The sequence below is a fragment of the Gekko japonicus genome, unplaced genomic scaffold (assembly GCF_001447785.1).
Source record: "Gekko japonicus isolate JY-2015 unplaced genomic scaffold, Gekko_japonicus_V1.1 scaffold591, whole genome shotgun sequence".
In the NCBI taxonomy this organism is placed as follows: Eukaryota; Metazoa; Chordata; class Lepidosauria; order Squamata; family Gekkonidae; genus Gekko; species Gekko japonicus.
In genome coordinates, this window is record NW_015171521.1 from 160,310 (window position 1) to 185,667 (window position 25,358).

The 25,358-nt window shown below is 43.6% G+C and overlaps 1 protein-coding gene across 1 annotated transcript in view; it reads right to left on the reverse strand.

The window, feature by feature from the left end:
- The window catches only part of STK38 (serine/threonine kinase 38), a 34,533-nt gene extending 27,236 nt beyond the window's left edge, over window positions 1-7,297 (reverse strand). Inside the window, exons 1-2 of the mRNA XM_015419446.1 lie at window positions 7,147-7,297; window positions 5,457-5,592 (exon numbers count right to left, since the gene is read on the reverse strand). Of these exons, the coding sequence (XP_015274932.1) occupies window positions 5,457-5,587 (131 nt within the window). The 5' untranslated portion in view covers window positions 5,588-5,592; window positions 7,147-7,297. The remainder of the gene's footprint in view (window positions 1-5,456; window positions 5,593-7,146) is intronic.
- Window positions 7,298-25,358: the final 18,061 nt, after the last annotated feature.

Here is a 25,358-nt window from a genome sequence, read left to right on the forward strand (position 1 = left end):
GTATTTAAAAGAAAAAAGACAAGGTTGTTCATCTTGGATTCTGTGGTTTGACATCTAAAAGGGGGGGAAATGCTGAGTTCCCTCACATACACCCCTCCTTGCAAAAACAAACAACCCTACCCCCCAGAAAAACATTAAATAATATTTTGAAAGAAACTCCACCCATCCTGAACATACCCACTAGGCAGGGAACAAGGTAAGCAGAAAACCAAAGCAGACCAGAGCAAAAGCACAGTTAAAAAAAATTCAGCACTGAAATGGAGTCAAGCTTCTTTTATCCTTTTGTACATACACAGATGACTCCATATGGAGCAGCAAAAAATGGACAAATAATTCCCCCTCCTGAGCTGTTTCATCACAAGAAAATGGCTTGAAGCAAAACAGGAGCCCTTCCTCTCCTTGCTGAGGTGCTCTGGGCCTGTTAGGCCTTTATTTTTAAAAAGCCAGTCCCTCCAGATGCTGTGTAGTTGTGGGGAAACCAAGTTGGCTCTGGGGAACCCAAATATAATCTGGCCCTCACAGGGAGATACTGGAATAATCGTGGTCTGATCTAATTTCCTAGGACATTGGGAGCCTCAGCCAGCGGTTTACCAGACTCTCAATCGCACAGGAGAGGATTGCCTATCTATCTCTCCTGTGTGATTGAGAGAGTCTGGTAAAGTAAGCTGTGATGTAGCAGCAACAGCAGCACGGGAAAAGGAAGCAGGAAACAACCAGGGCCTTGCGGGCCAGATTGCAGCCCTCCGAGGGCCTGATCCGGCCTCGGGCTGCATGTTTGACACCCCTGCTATACAGCATGTACCCTCTGTAGTATGATCACCATCCAAAATGTAAAGAAACCATGGCCTGGACCAAATTCCTTGATTTTGTGAAAGAAATTTTCTTCAGAAGATGTACTGTATTTGTGCTTGTAAAAATTGTAAAGCAAATAAATAAAAAAATAAAGATCACTTTTAAAGTAAAAAACATATCATATGTTCACTTATTTCATATAATCATAGAATGTTAGAGTTGGAAGGGACCTTACAGGTCATCTAGTCCAACCCCCTGCACTCTGCAGGAGCATAGCCGAAAGATAGCCCTACAACATACCCAAAAGATGGTCGTCCAGCCTCTGCTTGAAAACGTCCAGCAAAGGAGCATCCACCACCTCCCGAGGCAGTCTGTTCCACTGCTCAGCCACTCTTTCAGTTAGGAAGTTTCTCCTGATATTTAGCCGGTAACGACTCCCTTGTAATTTCCACCCATTAGATCTAGTCTTGCAATCCGGAGCAAGAGAGAATAGATCCACTCCATCTACTACATGACAGCCCCTCAATTACTTGAAGACTGCAATCATGTCCCCTTTAAGCCTTCTCTTTCCCAGACTAAACATACCCAACTCTTTCAGCCTTTCCTCATAAGACTTGGATTCCAACCCTCTCACCATTCTGGTTGCCCTCTTCTGGACACGCTCAAGCTTGTCAACTTCCTTCCTAAAATGTGGTGCCCATACCTGGACAGAGTACTCCAGGTGAGACCTGACCATAGCAGAATAGAGCGGAACTACCACCTCCCGTGATCTGGACACAATGCTTCTGTTAATGCATCCTAAGATTACATTAGCTTTCTTTGCAGTCACATCGCACTGCAGGCTCATGTTTAGCTTGTAATCAAGCAGAACACCTAGATCCCTTCCACATGTGCTGCTGTCAAGCCAAGTCCCTCCCATTCTATATCTGTGCCTTTGATTTTTTGTACCTAAGTGTAAGACTTTGCACTTCTCTCTATTGAAATTTAGGTAAGGATGAAGAGAATGAGAACTGAGGATGACATGTTTCATTCTTTTACATTTAATGAACAATTTTCCTTTCATCAACACAGTTTGAGGTCATCAGTCTGGGAATGATTTTATTCTTACAGGTTACATTGTGGTAGAATTCTATTTTAAGATGCCTAGTAGAGAACAGTTGGCTACCAAGCCCAACTACAATCTGTGGACCTTGTCCATGAAAAAGTTTTAGTCCACCTGCCTAAACATTACTATGCTAAAGCAAAACTACATGTTATATCTACCACATAATTGTCATGGGGACTTGCAGCAGGACACCAGCTGTGAATTCTCCATGGGAACTCAATTTAGAAGAATCACAGCCCCAATTTGAATCGGGCTCCTGCAGGGCTTCCAAGTTGTGTTTCCACATGGAACTTGCAGCTGGCATTCTGCTTGCAAGTCTCTGTTGCAATCACATGGCAGATGTAACATGCAGTTCGGACCTCAATCATCTGTGATTGACAGAGTACTAGCTTTTGGAAAAAAGTCTCTACCTGGACCCAATTCTTCATTCACCATAAGCAAGTAGCTATTTACATTTACAATTATTAGAACATTAGTTTGTGCAGAATTCTGGATAATCTAGTTCAAACTGCCACTGAAACAAGCAAATATTTTAAACAGGTAATGTCCACTAGTATGTGAACATATGCTAAAATGCAACTTTATCAACATTGTTAGCAAATAAATTTAAAAAATATATTCCAAGAGTATATCCTTTATTTCTTAGGATGAAAACTCTTAGCAATTATCAGTCCTAAAAACTACCCATTATACACTTTTGAACTTCTTCAAGCCATTTCTGGGATATGTAGAAAGAAGACAAACTTATGCAAGTCATTCTTTGCAAGATCATCTTCCGGCTGCTCTTGGTAATACCACGGTCACACTTTTAAGTAAGTTCAGGGCTTTTTTGGTAGAAAAAGGCCAGCAGGAACTCATTAGCATAATAGGCCACACCTGACAGCAGAAACTCATTAGCATATCAGGTCACATCTAGACAGCACACCTCATTAGCATATTATGCCACACCCCCATGCCTTCCCTTGGCCTGCCCGGGTGCCCTGCGGCTACGGGGAGCCTGGGCAAGCCCCCCCTTGAAGGGAAGGGAAAGCAGTTTAAACTCCTTTCCCTTGGCTTGCCCAGGCACCCTGTGGCTGTGGGGAGCCCAGGCAAGCCAGCCCTTGGAGGGGAGGGGAGGGGAGGGGAGGGGAGGGAAACGAAAGGAAAGGAAGGCACGGGGAGTCATTTAAATGCCTCCACGATCCTTCCAGCCCCCGGATTCGCCGGGGGGGGGTGTCGCTCTCCAAGCCTTCCCTCTGTAGCCACGCATGTGCAGAGGTTTTGGCTGTAGGCGTGGGCATGGCCAACTCAGAAGCCAGCCGGAACTCCGTTCCTGTGCGTTCCTGCCCAAAAATAGCCCTGAGTAAGTTCTCTATTGTAAGAACATAAAAGAAGCATATGGAGCAGAAGTCCACCAGTGGCTATTAGCCACAAGGTATAGATAGGAACTCTCAGGCTGGGGCAAGTGATGCTCTGTATTCCTGTTGCTTGGGGTTGGGCAGTGGGAGGGCTTCTAGTGTATGCTGCTATTGTTTCCCCCCATCACTGATGAAAACAGCAAGATCTGTCTACAATCTGCTGAGATAAGTCTCCAATAGTAATAGGGAACAGCCCCTTAAGGAAGACCAACATATGACAAGTACCCTGCCAGCCCCAACTATGGCCATTGACACGCAAGTCAGATATGATGTGCTGACATGCCCAGCCTTGAAGAAAGTCTGGTACAAGCGTGTACGTCCTAAGTCTTAATAGAAAAAACCCCTGAAAATAAGTCTCAATAGAAAAAACCCTGAAAATATAGCCTTTCATTTGACAAAGGATATCCCCTATTTCCAGAAGACTCCAGTGTTCAACAGTTTTTTATTCTAATTTGAAATTTTGAACACAAGAAGCTGCATTACACTGAATAAGACCCTTGGTCCATCAAAGTTGCTATTGTTAACTCAGACTTCCACAGTCTCAGGAAGAGGTCTTTCACATCACCTTCTACTATATCCTTTAACTGGAGATTCCAGGGATTGAACCTAGGACCTTCTGCATACCAAGAAGGTGCTCTACCAATGAGCCATAGCCCTTCCCCTTTTCAAAATCTGCCCGCAAAACTATCTGCTTAAACTAGCCACAGAGCTAGACATGACTCAAAAGGCATTCAACAATCTAAAGCATAAAGAGTGCTATATTATTAGAAGCTCAAGAATCTGCATTACATATTCACAGAAATACTGTGGAGGGCAGAGCATGTCATCTAACACAGATTGGAAAAAAGTCATCACAACTTCAGGACAGGCATTATTTTTTGCTACAAATCTTTAAGACAGAAAAGTGTTTCCCTAGATGGTCTCCCCAAGATTGCTACAATTATCTGTGGTCCCAATCCCCACCATATATTCCCCATGAAACATATATTTTGTCTAAAGCTGAAGCTGAATATCTGTGTAAAGTGCTACATAACAGGTAAGCTAATAAAATACAGTTTGGCTCAGTTTGCACACAGTATTCCCAGTGAACAATTTGGGAGCCTCTCACAAACACACCATTCTAAAACTCAATACATTAACTACAGCTTAACATGTTTTTTCTTATGGATCATGAACTGGTATCCACCCTTTAGAAAGAGATTCCAAAACCGTTCATACTATTTCTGATACAGATACAGCACTCCCAAGATCCTAACCATGGGTAGCCAAATTTGATGTCTGCTCACTAACTCTGATTATAAGAACACACGGTGGGGAATAATCAAGATTAATTCTAAGCAGATATAATGCTTCATCAGGCTTAAAACAAGGGGACAAGAGATATATATGAAAAAGGAGGGAACATGCAGTACTGCTCCCAATCGTTTCACCGTGGTTAAAAGATTGAAAATTTTACATCTGAACTAATATGGCTGCGGTCACACACACTAAATAATCCACTTTCAGTGCACTTTCCAACTGGATTTTACTGTGTGAACTGGCAAAATCCAGTTGGAAAGTGCATTGAAAGTGGATTATTTAGTGTGTGTGACCGCAGCCTGTGTGTTGTTGCGAGGACTTGATAGTGAATGAAAAGCCAACAAGTTTAATATATAACTACAAACGCTCAAAAAGGGAAAGAAGAAAAGCCATAAATATGCTTGGAGAAGATGGCTTTCATTATATTACTCCATGAAGACAATAAAAGTCTAATTCACAAAATGGACTATGTTTACACTGAACACAGAGAGAAAGGTTCCAGTAAATTACTTTTTAGTTTTTCTCAAACAGATGCAGTACAATAGCCTTTACCAAAATGGACAAGAATGAGAAAACAGCTTAGAGGTATGACAGAACCATAAACAACATCTTTGAAAAACACTGTGAAGGGTTTTTTTCCCCCAGCAGGAAAGGAGAAGTTCAGTACAAAATGTAACCAGGTGGCACTTGGGGCATCTATTATTTTTATTCCCAAATTTATGAAAACAGCACAGCTGTTACACTGATGCATAAGAACATAAGAGAAGCCAATGTTGGATCAGGCCAATGGCCCAACTAGTCCAACACTCTGTCACACAGTGGCCAAAAATACCAGGTGCCATCAGGAGGACAGCAGTTTTTACCTCATTTCCCGTTCTTCATGCTGTGCAATCAGATTGCTGTAGAAATTTTCTAGAGTCACTTTTGTCATTGTAACTCGTTCCTTGGTATGATTGCTCATGGATGAGCAAGGTGCTGGACCAGTCATTGCCATGATCACTGCGAGGGGGGGGGGGGATGAAGGAGAATGAAAAATATTTTAAGCCAGGTCATGGTATAAATCTTGACACATGAATTCTAAGCTAGGTAAAGGTAAAGGTTCCCTTGCTCGAAAGCCAGTTGAATCCGACTCTAGGGTTGCGGTGCTCATCTCCGTTTCAAAGCCAAAGAGCCAGCGCTGTCCGAAGACGTTTCCGTGGTCGTGTGGCCAGCATGACTAAAGGCGCACGGAACGCTGTTACCTTCCCACTGAAGTGGTACCTATTTATCTACTTACAATTTCTTGCTTTCGAACTGCTAGGTTGGCAGGAAATTCTAAGCTACTTTATTATTTAAGATAAATGCTAGATGACAGTTTCAACAAAGACGTGTAAAACAGTAACATGACCACCATATTTTAGTTATCCAGACTAGAAGCTACAAAACAAGGGGGGGGGGAGCACGGCACAATGTTACAAAAGAGTCAGAAAAGTCAGAGTTCCTGTTTTTGTATGTTAGTTACAATGAGGCCATGTTACATCTCTAAATGACATTTCATATTTCACTATGTATATTAATGCTCTCAAACCCTCATTCCTAACCATTTAAGTACTACAGAAACAATGTTCTAATATTTTCTTTCCAAAATTACTTAGATGTATTATTTTTAATGAAAAACATTTCCAATTAACAGCCACTACTGGAAAACGAATGGAGAACAGACACATGGTATTTTAACTATTTCCCAATTTAATAAGATACAGTATTTCACTAATTTTAACACAACCAAAACCTAGGTAAAAGAGTTACTCAAAAGCATTTTATTTATGCCACTTAAAAGCATCTTACTTCCACAATGCTTTGAACACTCTCCTAACAATTGAAACTAGAGTTACACCATGGCATTATTTTAATTTGCAGTACTGAGTAATTGAAAGTCCTTTACAGCAGCTTAAGTTTTCCAGCAACAGCAATATCACTGTGTTTATTTTTCTCAGACAACTGCAGAGCAACTGACCATAGCCAAAATAGAATATTACTACTGCTAATTTAAACAGGAATTCAATAGCATCATAAAAACAATTCATTGCAGCTGTACTGACAAAAAATAGTTTGCTCCAGTTTTTAAAGTGGTACTAGACTCCGGTTTAATTTTGCTACAATGGACACATCTTCGAAGTACAAATGCGTAAAATCGGGTTGCATGCCCCGTCTTCCTCCATGGAAAATAATGCGGAAAAGCAGGTGATGATGGTATGTTAAAAGAAAGGTAAGAAGAGCGGGCCGAGACCAAGCGACTCACACAAGCAAGAATAAGGGAATGAAGAGGTGCAACAGGCCATAGGATTTTGAAGAGGGTCCCAGGTACGCGGACGCAGCAGGGCGGTTTGTCCAAGCACCGACACCTAAACACAGGGGAGGCGATGGAGAAGCCTACGGTGCTATGGAAACAGAGGAAGGTGGCGGTCTCCACTTAAGATCAGAACACGCGGGGGGGGGGGGGGTGGACACAAGAGACCTAACTGAGGCAGAGCTGCCTGAAGCGAGGGTCAGTTCAAGCACAGAATCACTTACCGAACCCCCCTCGCACCGCAGAGGGGCACCAACTAGACGTTCCCCCTTCTAAAGCCCCCGAACACAGCAGATAAAATAGTTCCCAGAGGCCTAACCCCGCCCCTTCTTCTCATCCCCTCACCCAGGGAAAAGCTTGGAGGCTCTAACCGGACAAGCGCCAACTGGAAACGGTGGCACAGCACGCATGCGCCTTAAGCCTTTTTTTTCCCTAGGCTCCGCCCTTCTAAGGGGCGAGTCTCCGGCGGGAAATGGCCTGCGCCTCTTCTGATGCTCAGTGTCTGTCTGTGTACCGAAGAGATGCGGTTGTTTTACTTTACCGCTTAGAGTGCGCATGTGCTAGTGGCTCTGTGCTGCCTCAAACAAGTAAAAGCGTGTTCTGTTCGATTCTTCCGCTTATGAGGAAGTTCGCGAAAAGTGCTTCCGTAGAGTCAGAGCCTCGCCGTGTTTACATGTAAGTCAATTCTACGGTGTTCGTTAGGGCTGTGTGCGTAAGACTGTAGCCTTAAGCCTTGGCAAGTTTACCGTCAGTTGATTGCACATCGACTTGTTCTGCGGTGCTCTTTAGTAAAGCTGCAACCCTGAATACACTTAATTTGTTCAGGATGGTGGTGTACGTGGATAGCAGCTGTATAGTGCGAAATTATACTGAGAAAGTACTTCATGGATTCCAACTATAAATGTACTGAGATAAAATGAAGCTATTTTTGCAAAACAGGAAAAAACCAGCTGTCACGATCCCCTCCTGGACAGCATTACTGTTAAAGTTGCCAGCTCCTCATTGGGAAATTCCTGGTAATTGACAGTGCAAGCCTAGGAGGAGGGGGACAAAAATGCTCAGAGAGCCAGCTGACCTTTTGCTTCCATGTATGTCCTGCCGGCCACATGACCACGGAAACGTCTTCGAACAGCACTGGATCTTTGGCTTTGAAACTGAGATGAGCACTGCAACCCTAGAGTCGGACTCGACTGGCTTTGAGCAAGGGAACCTTTACCTTTACCGTTTATGTCCAAGACACACTGGTGTAAGGTCCAATTACAATGACGCAGGCCCCCAGTGCCACTCTGTTGCTCTTAGGTGTCACTGGCAGGCTGTGCCCATTAGCACAACCAATGCAGAGGCCCCTGTGCCAGCATGCTTGTGGGTGGTTTTGGGGGCATGGCCAGAGTTGGTTGACTCCCTGAGCCCTTTCAGTCTGGGAATGCCCCCTGCCAGAGGCAGAAACGTATGCCAACATAAAAACATGTGGCCCATAGGTACCAATTGAACTGAAAACTCAAGTTGTCTCCCCTCAATGCTGCAGCTTTGCCAATTAGGCTTGGAGGAGCTCAGGATGCTGACAATGGGCTTAGCCAATCACCTCCCTCCCCAGGGTGGCCAAGCCCCCTCCCCAACATCCAGTTGTGGCATCTCCTCACCCTTTAAAAACTTCAGCCAGGACATCTTACAACACTGTAGGTAGGATGCACTGCATGGGACTCTGTCTCAAAGCTCCCTGCTGTGTGGACTTAAAGGAAGCAGCAAGGCACTTTGGTGGTGGGAAAAGCACAGATAGGGTACTTAGTACTACAAGGCAAGCAGTTAGCATTACCACCCAAGGAGGAGAGCTCAGTCCATATTCTGTGGCTGATCTCTCCCTTTTCACAAACCTAACAGGTACCGTACCTTTGAAGGCTTGACCCAAAGGGGCAAACACACACTGACAGGTAGACAAGGGCAAGGGTCCCAAACCTGCTCCCCCATTCCCCTCACTTGAGGCTGGGTGCTGTGACAGTGCCTCCTACACTAAAGCCCAGTATTGAGTTTGTGTAGGGGTGGCACAAGCCATGGCCATGCAACACCATGGCCCCTGACATACCATGGGAAAAGATCCCAGGAAAGTTTCCTGGGAGATCTCAGGGTGGTGGGAATGCTCTGTCATTTGCGTATTGCCCACCCCCAACAGAGGACAGGGTGTATCTGTGGTGGGTGTGTGGGGGGGTCTGGTAGCGGCTCCACTGTACATGGTGAACCAGCTTGCCATGTGACCCTTTAACTCAGTTCCTTGCAGAATTAGAGCCTCAAGCAGCAGCTGGAGATGCTGCTGTAGAGGGATTGCCAGCAATCCATGAGCATGTCAACACAAGGACGGGTGAGTGTAATTCGGATGGTGCTGTCGTTTACCTCGATGGAGGTTCATGGCAAAGCCCCTGTCAGGACAACACATCCATGGCTGAGTCCAGCATGGCACTCATGCCTCCTTGCCATGGCTGGATTCTGTTTTACTTTCCTGCAGGTGAAGATTCAGCAGGGAGCCTTGTGAGTGTGGCAAGTTGTGCCTTTCCAGACGTATTCCACTCAAGTCTGTTGTTCCAGCCCTCCTCTTGAAGTGGAGCATAGCACCCAGTCAGTCCTTCTAAGTTCCACCTGCAATGTCATCCCACTAAGATGCATGCCTTGCCAGGGATCCTCAGTCCTGTTCCCTGTGGCCCCAGTAAGAGAGTGAATGGAGTTATGACAACCCCTCATACTTCCCTCTCTCAGAGGTAGATTTTCCCTCTAAAATGTTGTTCCTTTCTGTGACTGAGCTGCCCTAAGTAATATGGTTTTTTTCTTTGTCTTTAAAAGACTGTCTAACCCACCAAGGCCAGTAGCCAGTGGGGGTGGGGAGCCTGAAGGCAGCAGCCCTATCAAATTTGCAGTGCCCCAGGCAGCTCACCCTCTCTGGCCGTCCCCCACCAGCCATGTACACCTTCTCCTTATCCTCGGCTTGCTGCAGCTGCTCAGGGCTTGCTGGGCAGGCTCCTTGTCTGGGCTGTGCTTGCCGCTGCCTCTTCTTTGCCCTGCAGTTTCAGGCTCTTCATGCCACCGGGCAGCTGCTGCCCCAGGGCCCAAGGGAGAAAGGCTGGTGGAGCATGAGGCTAACCCAGCAGGCTGGTAGGAACAGGAAGCACTTCCCCAATAAGCTGAAGCTTCAGTGGTGCTGGAGAAGGGGCCACAGCACTTTAGGCTTCACTGATGAAGAGAAGCACAAAGCTCTGCCTTTGGAAGCAAGCTCGATCTCCAAGTTTGTTTTAATGCTTCAATTGCAGTTGTAAATTGGGGGTGTAGAAAGAGTTGTTTGGATCTGATTATAGTTTCCCTGGTTGCCCCAGGGTACACATTTAAATTTAATTTAATTAGCACCACCTGGGCACCCCCCCCCAAAAAAAAAAAAATCCTGGCCATGGGGCTGGTCCCTCCCTATCACAGAAATATAATTTGGTTTATAGCCCAGCCCTGAAACCTGAGGGAAGAATAAGGAGCCCTCTTGGGCTGAGCCCCTTCAAATGGCACTTGAAAAGATGTAAAAGTCAAACAACAAAAGATTTTATTTAAAAGTCAGGGGAAGGTCAGGTGTAATCAGAAGTTGTTAACTTTGAGGCAAAAATCAGTGGTTGTACAGACTGTAATTCTTTATACAGACAAATGCGGGTTATTGGAGATTATTTTCTTAGTTATTGAGATCTTAATATCAAGAGGCTTTTCCCCCTGTTTTCCAAACACTACAGTGCTTCTTAAGAGTTTCCTATTTCTCCTCATTTTTCCTTGAGGCTGGTACCTTCTTTCGGTACCTAACTCCCTTCCTTTTAATCCCTAATTTCTATCTAGCTTTCAAGCAGTTTCCTTTTACAACAGACCAGGGATCTCCTCCTCCCAGAGATAACGCTCCCTGTTTAACTGGGCATGGATTCTTCTTATTTTCCCTAGAAGATATATCCCCTTTCCTTTGGCCTGAATGGGAGTCTCATCTCACTACCCAGCAACTTTGCCAAATCTCATTCCCATTTCTTGTGTCTGTGTAAAACTGCTTTCAGCATAGGCTGAGAGACTCGGACTTCAACTGAATTCTTCCTCAGAGCAGATTTTCAACAGTTAGGGTACAGAATCATTTCTGCCCTTAGCTGGAGCTGGCCAATCAGAGTGCTTGGAGTAGCCTGTCACTTAAAATTCTCCATTCTTGAGGAGATTTAACTCTTCACTTCCCGATACTCTGATAGTGCAGCAGTTTGAAGCCTGTTTTAAGGGCTGTTCGTCACAGGAGTCTTCACACCTTGCCATGGTTTGCAGTTCAATAAAGTCTGTGTTATGCCACAACTGTGTCTCTGGGCCTTTCTGCATTCAGTCTTTACCCCTGATTTTTTCAGAACTTGAGGCAGTATGCCTTTGATTCAAATAATTTCCTTTCACTCTGGATATGTAATTATTCTTTGGCACTTTGCGCCGGAAACTCAAGTCTCTGTGGATTATGCTTTCTGCAGACTCATGGAAGAAAGTGTGTTTTCACCCTGGAATGCTCTTATCCTTTGGAGAAGGAGTAGCCAAGGTGCCAGCATGATACTTCTCCCTTTCTTTCAATGCCCCGTGTTCTCTCTTCCTTTTCACAGAGCCCTGGATAGTGGGAGGAATTCTTCCAGAAAAATCGGAATGACATTGAATGGATGAGGCATTTCAGTTTAACAGGGCAATGTTCACTAACATTATGTAATGGGAATAACCCATGGATAATATACAGTTATCAACGCTTAGTATCAAATCAAAATGCAAACCATCAATCCATGCATCCGTTTTTGTTTTGAGGGAAATGTTTGTGATTGAAGTCTGTTTGAGTTAGAAGTGCTTCTTGAAAAACTGGTTTTTCTAGTAGCTCTCCCATTCTCCAAACCGCTGCAGACTCTAAACAAATGTAAATGTTCAGCAATTGCCCTTGAGGAAACTTGTTATCATGTAAATTGGCCACCTAACATAGAACAAAGAGAAAGAGGCTGAATCAGGGAAGGTCAGTGGGCGTTGCTTAAATATTCACAGAAACAAGTCTACTTTAAATAGTAGTATCGATTTCAAAACAGAGCAGAACAAATGTTCACGACAAAAGCACTTTGGGGAAGTGTGAGGCAACAGTGTGCTAGAAGTGGTCTGAGAGCTGATCCCTCTAAAATAAATGCAGAACCCCCAACACAAAGTGGCAGTGAACGTGGAAGGGAATGCAGAATGGAAGATTGAGATGCGCTTAGAAACTGAGGGAAAAGACCTCTGTCTGTTTTGTTTTGAGTACATGACAGGAGCTCCACACCCCTCCCTGCTGCACTCCCTCCCCAGCCCATCTGTGATTCCCCCTTGATGGCTTCCCGAGGACATGTCTAAGAGGGAGGGCTCTCATGGATGGTTGTGCAGTTCCCACTGGTCATAGTTTTCTGCCAAACATAGCAGGGACCCAATGGTACCTCCCAGGGGTCATTTCGTAGAAAAAGAGGTGCAGGAGCTCATTGGCATAACCTATTGGCATAACTTATTTGCATATGACACATCCTTATTTGCATATGCCACACCCCCTCACACATTTCACTAAAATGCAGTCCAATGAAAATCTTTCTTTATTATGCATCATTAAATAAGCTCTGACTGCCCTAATCTTTTTTGGTAAATGATTAGTTCCCCTCAAAGTCAGCACTTTAAAATAGCATACACCAGACAAAAAATAAAGAGCTCCACGTAAAACCCAAAAGACTGCATTTTTAAAGACTAGTGTTTTATTTTTTAAAAGATGGGGAGACATCTTTAAATACCTCTTCCTTTGCTTCCCCAGCCAGCTTTTTTTTAAATTGTAAATTGTTTTATTTTATTCATAGAAAATGGAATGCCTCAAGAAATGCATTTTCTTTTAAAGGGGGGGGAATTGTAAGGGTAGCATGTACAGGAACACGTTACCAAAAAACAAAACAAAGGGGGGGAAAACAAACCTGAATGAGTTCACATTTTGAGCTACGGAGCAAAACAACGAAGGTTAACTTAAGAGTCACAGTCAGCGGGACACTGAGCAGTAGTGTTGTAATCTCTGTTGCCGTTGTACAGTTGGGGGGGAGGGGGGAAGCTGATAAAACATTCAATAGCAGTGACTGAACCGAGGATTGTTGGGCTGGCCCCGAGAAGCCTTCGTCTTGTGCCTCTCCACCATGCGAGGCGTGGCCCTGTGTGCTGCTCGGCACGAAGTGACCCCACCAAGACATTCCACCTCGCATCACATGGCCACGTCTCCTCTGCTCCCACCTTGCCATCGCCTGTGATCCCACCCCATCGCTCCTCCATGTGTGTTCCTCTGCCAGGAGCGATCTTGGCTGCCATCAAATTTTCTACTGTGGTTTCCCCAGCTGCGTCCATCTCAAGACTGTGGAGGTATGCCCCGCCCCTCGCTTAAGTGCTGGTCAGAGCTGTAGCTGCCCCAGCTGTCCCGCGAGTGTTGATCGGGTCTCCCATGGTGCTCATCTGCATACTGTGGATGCCTTAGCGCCACGCACCTCTCTTGTTCATAGCGAAGCTGCTCGTGCTGCCGCCGCAGCTCCTCCTTCTCACGCTGGGTGCGCTCCTGCTCCTGTCACCTCTCATGCTCGATGTGCATGCACTCCCGCTCCAGGCGCTCTCGCTCCAGGCAGGTTCCTTTGATTTCCAGCCTCTCCCAGGCAATCTCGAGCCTCTCCTGCTCCTCTTGCTCCCAGATGGCTTGCATGTGCTACTGTTTCTCTCGACATTCCCAGGTGCTGCGGTGTTCTATTTCTCTCAGCTGTTTCTGCTCATTGTTTTTGTTAGAGGGCACGGTCCCTTGCCTCTCTGTGCTCTTTTTCCTGGAGGGAGGATGGGCGGCAACACGTCTTCAGTGCATGACCCGGCCAATGCAGGGCACTCAGACTCGGGCACCCCCATCGTGACCAGTGGTGGCGGCTCGGATCTTTCTCACCCCCGTTAGAAGCGAGGGAGGCAGCCGAGAAAGAACCTGCTGTCCCCATCTTCCCCACCGCTTCCTCAAAAAAAATCCCCCAGCCAGCTTGACAAGGCACACTGGTTGGGGAAGCTAAGGGGAGACTGGGGGCAGGGCTTGCTGCCGCCATAATTTTCCCTGCTCCTGGGCTCCTACAGCACCGCTCCGGCTCACTTCGGCCCCAAATGTCCCCTGGTACCTCCAAAGGTGACCTAACAACAGGTTCCCTCCCTTACCTTGCAGGCTGCTGTGTGAAGTGGGGAGGGGACAGAGGGTGGTCTGGGTGAATGAGCCAGATTAGTGCGGTGGTAAAGCATGAGACAGGATCTGGGAGACCCAGATTCTAATCCCAATTTGTACCATGGAACTTAGGTGGGTGGCCTTGGGCTGGATACCAACCTCACAGTGTTGTTGTGAGCATAAAACAGAGGAGAGGGGAGTGATGTGAGCCACTTGAAGGAGAAAGGAGAGAAATAGAGTGAATGGAGTTCATAACTGTGTGTCTGCTCTAGGAAGGGGGACTTCCATCACTCAGGGGGAAGACATCAGTGAAAGAAACACTGAGGGGTGGGGGATCATGGGAGTCCCCAGAGTCAATGCTTGCGGGGGGCACCAGTGCCTCAGGTGGACTTGATGTTTTTGGAAGGGGGTGGGGTTTGGGGGAATATGTCCATTGGACATACTGACAGCCAGGCATGCCAAATGACATGCTTGGTTTCCACTGCAATACATTAGGACTACATTACTACACATGGAAGTAATGATGAATGCAGAATGGATTTGGAATGACAGTCTCTGGGCACTGATTGCTCTGGGGCTGGAATGACAGACCCCAGAATGAAATGATGGTCATTCCGGTCCCAGACCACCTCTGCTCCATTGGGGAGGAATTGGGGGATCTGAGGATGGTGCTGCATGCCCCCACATCTGAGCCCACCCCAGTGGCCCGCTCTCCTGCTCCGCCAGTGGCAGGGGGTGGTATGGGAGTGCCCTCAGCAATGTGGCTGGGCTGCTGGGAAGCATGCCCTCTGGTGAACAAATGCATAGGATGGAAATGACAGCCCCTCCCTTCTTCTGCCCTTCAGGGATCCTGCGTTCTTTGTGGGCAGTGAGGCAGCTGCAGAGACCTGTGGGGCAGACAGCTTGAACCCCTTCCCCGCTATCAGGTGCCTGGATCGGCTGACAGGAGTTGGTCCCTTCAAGGGGGTAGGGGTGTGTGCTCCTGACAACAAGTGGAACTCCTGTGGCCCGCCCCTCTCTGCCCCCTGCCTGAGATGGATGCTGGACTCCACCCCCTTGCCACATAGCACCACATTGTTTCTGGTGGCCCTATCCAGCGTTGTGCCACCACCTCCACACAATGGCTCCACAGACCACAATGGTGCAGTTGCTATAGATGCTACCCTGGTTACAATCAGAAAGTACTGTGAGCTCACTGGCTTTTTTCGCCGGTTGCTGCCTAACTCATACCTATAGAGAATGGACTAGCACTGCCATAGTTTCACAGCAGCCGATGGGCACAGGATTGGTCTGCCAGAGATGGAGCCTGAGGAGGGTGGGATTTGAGAGGGGAGGGACCTCAGCAGGGTATTAATACCATAGAGTCCACCCTCTAAAGCAGCCATTTTCTCCGGAGGAACTGATCTCTCATCTGGAGATCAGTTGTAATTCTGGGAGATCTCCAGCCGCCACCTGGAAGTTAGCAACCTTATTTTACTCAAGTTGTCCAATGTAAAATTTTTAATGAGAATGCTGTCAGTGCTTCTTGTATCATTAGAATTTCTCATAATCTGCAAATCACATATTGATTGTGGTTGACAGTCATCTTCAAGTTGTTGGGAAATCAAGAATTCACATCCTAAAGAATTATTATATTGGCTTACAAGAAAAAAAATGGTCTGATTTCTGATTTTACAGCAGAGGCATATAGTTGGCTTTTGTGTAGTACTCTAGGTGTTTTGCACAAAAACAAGTTGTGATGCATTGCTGACCAGCATGATGTAGTAGTTAAAGTGCTGGACTAAGATCTAGGAGACCCAGGTTTGAATCCCTACTCTGCCATGGAAGCTTGCTGGGTGACCTTGGGCCAAGCACACATTTTCAGCCTAACTTAGGATAAAATGGAGGGAAGGAGAACGAAGTAAGCCCCTTTGGGTCCCCATTGGGAGAAAGGTAGGATATAAATAAAGTAAAATAATGTCAGACTTTGAAATGTTTCATATCCCTGTGGTATCTTGAAACTACTGTGGCATAAGCTTTTGAGGACTAAAGTCTAGACGGTCAGATGGGGCAGCCTGAAATCCACAAAAGCATGTGCCATAATAAAAATGGCACAACCTACCTCTTGCTTTCTATTAAGTTTTGCCTGCCTATATGTATATATCTGCCAGCTAACAATGTATTTCATTGATGAAATGGGTCTTGAGCGAGGTAGTTAGAATTTTTTGAGGTGACTACCATCCTTGACAGATACTTCAGAAAAGGACTGGATGAACTATGTAAATACCTGTCTAACCAACAAGAGGCTTGGTACAACCCTAGACTTGAAATACTAATTCTGACAGAAATTTCTAGCCCCAGTGATTAATGTATATGAGCTAGTGGAGGGAACATTAAATAATTTCCAGGTTAAACTTTGATGCTCAGGATGGCAGCTTCACACATTACAAAACTAGCGAGGCCACTTCTATATACTGTATTTCGTAACACATAAGAGGTAAGTGTAGCATATGTCAGTTAACTGGATTCATATGATTCATCAGTCAGATAACTATAGGACTAAGTCGACACCAAGCTACCTCTTTATTTTATTTTTGCTTTGATGAAAAATGTGTATCTTAGCAGTGTTTGAAACAGCTAATTTGTTTGATAAAAAGAGTAGTTTCATTTGCTGTTTATTTCTTACTTTGAGACCACACTGTTGCTAATATTCACAACTGAACATAACATTCAGATGAATGGCCCAGTTCTATATTCACCAGTATGCTGGTATTTCAGATGAGGTAACAGTGATAGCAAACACTTATATGGCTGTGGAACTCAGTATGTCATCTCTTATAGTCAAAGCCAAGATATCCAGTGTTTTATTTCCAGTATACTAGGAGTAACGTTGGCTCTTTTTCTTTAAAAAAAGTGTAGTTATTAGCAAAATATAATCTTGATTTATTTTTATTTAGATTTCTACAATCAACCAAATACAACATTTTGATATACTCCATGCAAAAAATATATATGTTGGTTTATTCCATGACATCAGGAGTAGAGGGCTTGTTTAAAGTAGATCACTGAGTTCAGTAATCTGCATTCAGTAACTATCAAAAGATTTATTTTAACAACTGAATCTACATATATAACTGAAACATCAATATGCAATACTGGCTTTTTACTTTGAAAGTTTATCTGTTTAACCACTTCTAGGTGTTGATTTACTCAGAAACAGTAGGCAGATTATTATTAAATATGAGTATCATATTTAAGTATGTTTGTGCCCTTTATTACTCCTTTGGAATGTATGAAGGTGGAATTTCTCAAAACATTCCTATGATTCAGAATTTCTTTTATGATTTTTTGAAGTACTTTAGATTGAAAATGGATGTCAAATACAGAGTTGGAAAGTGAGACACTGCTGACCTTATCTCTGACCAAAAGGAACTAGAATGTTGGATCCAGCTTCCATCTTCAGAGATCCTCCAAGTAGATATATTTACATTTTATAATACTGGGGGAAAGAAATTGTCCCATATCAACTAATAAAGTTTAGCATGTACAATAATAACTCTGCAAGCTTTTTTTATAGATTTTATGTAAGCAGACCATATAATCTGCTCAATGCCCAACATACTATATACTGGATTTATGCAGCCAAGTTTTATGATCGATATCATAGGAGGGGCAAGATGATAGCTGTGATCACCATCTGCAGAATCAAGATGAGAATTACATTGTTCCTCTATCACACTGTTCTGGGTTTACTCCTTTATGCCTAATTATTCCCATGTTTCCCAACACCACAGCAAGTAAAACAAATGTATTCTTCATGGGACTAATCCCATCAGGCTCCTTTAATCTTTGCAGTTTCATCCCTGTGCAAAGTGGCAACACAATTTATTCCTTCCGCCAGAATGAATTTTCTGACATTGTTTAAATATGTACTCAACTGGTTGCATTTACTTTCCTTATTCTGTATCTTTGGGGTGTGGTCACTAAGCTATGGCATCAGTTTGGAATACCTGACTTCCCTGGAAAACCCTGTTGGAGTAGAATTTGTACAGTCTAATCTCTGTTCAGAAGTTAAGTCCTGTGGAATGGGGCTTATTCTGAGGTAAGTGTGTAAAGAATTGCAATTCTACTCTGAAACGTCTGTACTAAGGTACGATATGAACAAACCCAAGGAAGCATAATGTGCATTTGGAGAGACGACTTACTGTCTACAGTTGACTGTTCTCATTAAGATAGCCATATGCTTTAATTTTGGCATGGTAGTCAACCAAACTGCTAAAGGTATATAAGAGAAAAAAGGTACAGTGGTTCCCATGTAATTCTGCAGTACACAATGGGAAAGCAGAAAGAGGTCATTTCTTTCCATCCTCCCTAACAGAATCTTTAGGTATAGTCTGAGAGATAGAATATACAAATCTAGCAATGATGCTATTCAACAAATGTGAGGTGGAATGAACTAGTTATAGTTTTTGAGATGCCTGTTCAAAAACACCAAGGAGTAGTAAACAGTACAAACAAATACAAACACTTTTTTTCGTTGCATTTCACCTTTACTTGTGCACTCCCTCCAGTCAACATTCTATGTCTCAAGAAATGGACAGACAATAGTAGAATCAGTCTAGAGATCCATTGCCACCTTGGTCTGCAACTTGAAATAAGTCAGAAAGGTCTTGCAGGTCCTGATTGCCCTTTGCATTCTTCAGATACTGCAGCATATTTGTCTTCTTTAGTACAGCAAACGGTGAGTCCTTCTCCAGCAATCCTAGCAACAGTTGCTTCATCACATCTGGCACTTCTTCCCTGCCTGTACTGTCATAGAGGTCAGAGAGGTCTTGGCTCTTTGGTGAGGTCCACATAACATGTGCCTGGGAGATATCTCTGCCACTGGCAGTATGCACTCCACTTACAGCATTATGGAGCCACATTAGCCGTTTTAAACCCTGAAGAGTCCTCCCTCTGTCATGCAGGAGCTGATGTTCTGTCAGCGCTCTTTTACTGAAATGTAAAAAGTCAATATTGTTGAGAAGCAGAAATACATTCACACCTGAGCTAGAAAATAGTGTGGCTAGTTTTCTACTGGATTAACCAATAAGAATAGATAAGAAAAGATAAATCCACAGAACAATCCATTGAACCCCAAGCCACCCCAGTTATTGTCTCATAGCTTGATTCTCCACATTTACAAAGAATTTTATTTTTATGGGTGTGAATCTGTGCATGCTTATTTGAGAATATGTTCTACTGAACACAGTTGGCATTGCATTGAAATGAATATGTACATATCACACTGACAGTTAATGGTTTTTCCTCTTGAAGGTGCACACTGACAGTTAATGGTTTTTCCTCTTGAATTATTTCTTGAAGGTGCGCCCTTCCAAAGCACAATCCAGTGAAATTTAGATGTGCTAAAATAAGAAATTTAAGGGCCAAACCTGAAACGTATAACTGAGCTACAAAAGCAGCTTGTGGCAGTAGGGGTGATAAGGATTGGGGCCACAGTACTGGAGAAGGGGAGGGTTAACTTGCCCCCGTCCTACGGCTTTGAAAGGATTCCATCAGCAGAGCTGGACACCTTCACCTGTCTCCTCTCCCCCATCCATGAAACTCCCCCAAGGGATCCAGCCCTATTTTTCCTATTTTGCTCTAATGTGTATGAAGAAGTAGGCAGTACAAGTGTACAGTCTTGACAGTGTTGTAAAAATGTGTGTTCCACAACTGTTGCACTTCAGTTCTACAGAGTGACTTTTCTCACAAAGTAAAATTAAGATGGCACAATTAGCTGCTAACTTTAGCTGAACTCAAGCTGTTATCATTCCTTTTAGTGGAACAAATTTCTGAGAGCCATCTAGATATGACAGCATAGCCTTGATTGTCTATTCATATGTCTGATACTGAACATAAAGTCCCTAAACTGGACTGACACATAAGTGCCTTGAGCTACAGAGTCTGGGAACGTAAGACGGTAGAAGGGGATTCTGCTTCCCTTACCCACACATCTATCTCCTGTTAGACTAAAACTTGCACCTTCACATGTAAACAGAAAAGACACAGTCTCAACCAATAATGTCTATTTTGACTCTGAATATGTGTTTTGGGATGTTAAAGGTAAGGGGTTTTTTTCTGCCTCACTGTCTGTGAACTGATAGCAAGTCTCTTCTTGGCTTTCCCAAACTTTACCAAAGAACAGGATGAGACGTACCATGTGGGGAGAAAAAATTGAAAAAAAAATACAAATCTCAGTTTAGTTTAGTCACACCCATCTAAGTCCATTGAAGTCAGTGGCTTAGAATTCTGTAGTTCTTCTTAGGACTGCATCAAAAATAGCTTAATACAGGATAATATTGTATGTAAAAGCATCTGCTTCTGTAGCTTATTTTTAAGCAATAAATCATAAATTGCATTAAATTAAATCCCTGCTTGCATTGTTAAAATACATTACTAATTTTGCATCTTAAAGACAAAACAGTAGAAAATGCATCCCACTAAACTAATACATTTTTATCAAAAATTCTTACTTTTCAGCTTCTTGGCATGTTGCAAAGCAAACCAGAAAAAAGATGGGTAAAAATGTCACCATTTGGAACAAAAGCATCTTCTGGTCTTGTAATCTATTCAGCAAAATTATATAATAAAATAGTCTAAGGATTAATTTCACCAGTACATTTATGCCATGTTAACTGGAATTAATATGATAAACATGAGTATGTTTGCAAACAGCTATACAATCATATTCTTCTCAAAAACATAGCAAAGGACTCTTAGTTATCTGAACTGTGACAGATTTTTAAGAAATATATGCAAACAGAGAACATTAGCTGAAGGATATAAAGCACTGATTCTGTTAACAGTGTCATTACTTTTCAAGTACTGTTTTTACTAGTAATAATTTATTGGCAGGTTTTGTGTGTGCAAATGCCTCTGCATATTTACCTACAAATAACAACAAATATTAGTTGAAAGAAAATCTTGGAAAGACTAACAAAGCTATTCTCATGCAGAGTACTCACTATTTGTCCTACCGATGGTGCAATATATTGTAAAGTTGAGATGTCTTTCTTGTCTCTCTTGTTGCTAGTGGACCTCTACCGAAACTCCAACTGCAATGACAACCTGCACCTTCCCAGCGTCTTTTATAGTTACCCTGTAGTCACACTAACAATAGATACAAACTATGCATCACCACTGTGACTAAGAACTTTTTCTCTTGTATAAATGAAATATGTACTGACGACAATAGATTTTCTCTTGTATAAATGAAATATGTACTCCTGACGACAATAAACCATGGATGATAAAGTCTGCTGTCTGGTTGGTGATGAAGGCACTGAGACCACCTCTCTTTGAAGTATGTCTCACCCTGTTGCAATGATCCTATAATTTTAACAGGTTCATAAAATCATACACTGGCCATTTGTAGCATTCCATAATAAGGGAGAAGGATTTGATGCTTTTCATCACTGTAGGGGCACAATCCAGCCCAATGGAAGCACTTCTTAGTTCCATTTATTTCAATTAACCTGCCTTCTCTGTGCACATCCTAACACGAGATTCTGCTGCACCTGAAAAATAACCAGATCATTCTGTGTGGATGAGGAAATTGCTCCAGTGCTGCACTTCAAAGGCCTTGTACATGTATGCAGGTAGGCTATCCTTTTTCATCTTAATAATACGTCTTCACTTCCACACCCAAATGCAAACAGTTATCTGCCCATGATCAGTTGGCCTGCTTCCTGTGCAAAGAACTTATCCTGCTTGACAATAGTTCACATGCATCTCTAGATCGGTGTCAATGAGTACAGTGTTGTTATACATACAAGTTGGAGCCAAATTTTTCTGGTAGCCAGCTGGCAAGACAGCAAGCAAAAGAGGGAGTTCAGCACTACTGAGAGAATGAACTCCCCTGCATTCCTTGACACGTTCTAGTTAGAGTTTTGAGCCAGAGCTTACTGGGACTGTTCAAAACAACCCATTTTTAATACCAGGGCCAAGCCTAAAACTATGGTGGAATATTTATGTATTTTTATTTTAAGTATTTCTACCGAGATTTCCACTGGAGATGCAAAGAAACTAAAAAACATAATTTAGACAAGTAGAAAAATATACACCACACCTCCCAACATCCTGGGCTGGTCCTCTGTCTTTTGGCCTGGCTCACTCAGAGCCATAGCCTCTTGCCCTTTTGCTCAAAGACGTGGACCTCAGTCCACTCCTAAGCTAACATGCTTGTAACTAAGGACAGGACAGAACCTCAGCCCAGGTCTCACTCAGCAGGTAGAGGTGTTCCCAAGATTCCCTTACTTGCTATGTTACACGAATTTTGATATTTGAAGGATACAATGGTATGAATTCATGAAAGTATGAATTAAAATGGTGAGAGGATACAAAACATATGTGAAAGTCACTGAAAGCCTACCCTGCCTTACAGCATTTAGGACATGGTTTGTACTGAGAGCACAAAGCCCTCTTAACTACTAAGTAATATCACTGAATTACAACTGAATCAACGTTCTACCTAGTGAGTTCAACCTAACGGAGCCATCCCAGGCAGGAGCACAGCTCTTTGCTGTGTTTTCCTTCACTCAACAGTTCATTCTGACCCAACAAAAGTTGATTCCCAGGGTCATGAAACTGTTGGCACAGCAACGGTGCACAACCTGATTAAAGAGTAGATAAAGGTTTATTTAGTAACTACCATACTTGGTAGAAAGAGGAGAGACAGAGATAGGCGGTGGCTGCTACCTGGGCCTCCATCGCTACCTGGTATTTTTAATACCTGGGCCAAGCCTAAAAATATGGTGGAATATTTATGTATTTTTATTTTAAGTATTTCTACCGAGCTTTCCTCTCCACTGGAGATGCAAAGAAACTCAAAAACTTAATTTAGACAAGTAGAAAAATATACAGCACACCTCCCAACATCCTGGGCTGGTCCTCTGTCTTTTGGCCTGGCTCACTCAGAGCCATAGCCTCTTGCCCTTTTGCTCAAAGACGTGGACCTCAGTCCACTCCTAAGCTAACATGCTTGTAACTAAGGACAGGACAGAACCTCAGCCCAGGTCTCACTCAGCAGGTAGAGGTGTTCCCAAGATTCCCTTACTTGCTATGTTACACTAATTTTGATATTTGAAGGGTACAATGGTATGAATTCACAAAAGTATGAATTAAAATGGTGGGAGGATACAAAACACATGTGAAAGTCACTGAAAGCCTACCCTGCCTTACAGTTTGTACTGAGAGCACAAAGCCCTCTAACTACTAAGTAATATCACTGAATCACAACTGAATCAACGTTCTACCTAGTGAGTTCAACCTAACGGAGCCATCCCAGGCAGGAGCACAGCTCTTTGCTGTGTTTTCCTTCCCTCAACAGTTCATTCTGACCCAACAAAAGTTGATTCCCAGGGTCATGAAACTGTTGGCACAGCAACGGTGCACAACCTGATTAAAGAGTAGATAAAGGTTTATTTAGTAACTACCATACTTGGTAGAAAGAGGAGAGACAGAGATAGGTTCCTAACTACATCTCTAGCTGAGAGAGAGGGCAAGACTGAGTGTGGCACTTCCAAGAAGAAGGGGGAAAATTGCCCTAAGAGTAGCAATCCGGAGCCAGACAAGGAATGACACTTAACTGGAGAGAAGGTGCTGTGCTCACTATCCTATCTAATTGTCTTCTCGCTGCCCCCTGCAGGGTCTTCTTCTCTTCTTCTTTGTACTTTAGACATTGCCTTTTCCAACAGGAACCAGCAACCTGGCTTGAGGGTCTGCAGTGGGGAGGGGAAAGGGGTAAAATCACCCCTCCCCTCTTCTGTCAGCAGAGTTTTTCTTGTGAAAGAGGGAGAATGTAATTTTTGCTTCTTCCTTAGTGCAGCTCCCTGACCTGCATGGCTATAAGCTCATGTGGGTCCTGTGAGTTTGAGATCAGCTTTCATAGGTCAGAAGAGAGTGCTGAGAGAAGAGGACACAGCAAAGAGCTGCACTGCTTCCCCGGATGACGCTGCAGGATCCAACCCTGTAGGAAGAAAGCTGTTACAAATTCTAGTAGCCATTTTGTTCCCAAAGAATGAGAACCATAAAGCAAGAAAAACAAAAGACTGCTGGACCAATGAGTTATTTAAAATATTAGAAAGGTTTCAAGCCACACATTCTCCATGGCGCACAGGTGTTCAAAACAGAAGTAAAATGCTGAATGTTTGGATATTTTCATTTGTCTATCCTGATGGTAAACTGGCTAAAAGTGCTACTTTTCAGACCTAAGGATGAAGAAGCCACAGCCAACCACACAATAAGTTACAAATAGTAAGGTTTTAATCAAAGAATGACTGCTGGACTCAGTTTACATAAGACCCTCAAAAGATATCTTTAGGAACACTAAAGAAAAATGTTCCTGCTCAATGGGGAGCAAGGACACACTTCATGTAGACCACCCCAAAGGGAGGATAGATAAGTTTTCACACAAAAAACAAAACTCAAGATGGTGATGTGGCACATTTTATGCTGACAACCTTTTGCAAGCTGACTCAGGATATCCCTCTGGTTCAACAGGATAGTATCTTATGACTACACAAGCAGCATCTCCCCCCCTCATCAGAGAAGTGTTGCATACACTGATGTTCCATGTAACAAAAATGGTGGAAAAGGGGGCATGGAAAGAATACATAGGCACTGGATAGTGGGTGGCTCACTTCCATTTCATCCCAGTGGTACTTCAATCACCACAGACAGGGCAAACAGGAGTGGGGGGGGAGGTAGAGGACAAGAACAGGACTATCTCACACACAGACTGTAGTCTTAATCAGAATCAGCATTGCATCCCATGCCACCCCAACAGCTGCTACTGAGCCTGCAACAAACAAACATGAAAGATCCATTCATGTATCTCCTGATGTCATATCTAGTTTGGCTCTTGGAGTGCTAATTTTAAGTCGATCATGTTTCTCAACTAAAGGCTTGCAGCTTTGTTACCTGGTGTGAAAGCCACTTACCAGAAAGGTCAAAACCTGTAACCAATTAAATGCTAAAATAAAGGTTGCTAAACTGGCATCTGTGTGACCTCTTTCGTTTCCAGGATACCAATAAAGTTAACGTGATTATCCCTCCATGAAAGCCGAACTTCCTAGTTACACATTCCCAGACTAATAAGCACTATCTGAAGTCAAGTCTAAAACATCTAGCCTAATTCACTGCTCACCTTTATCATCTCCTCCTTTTAAATGGCCATTAACA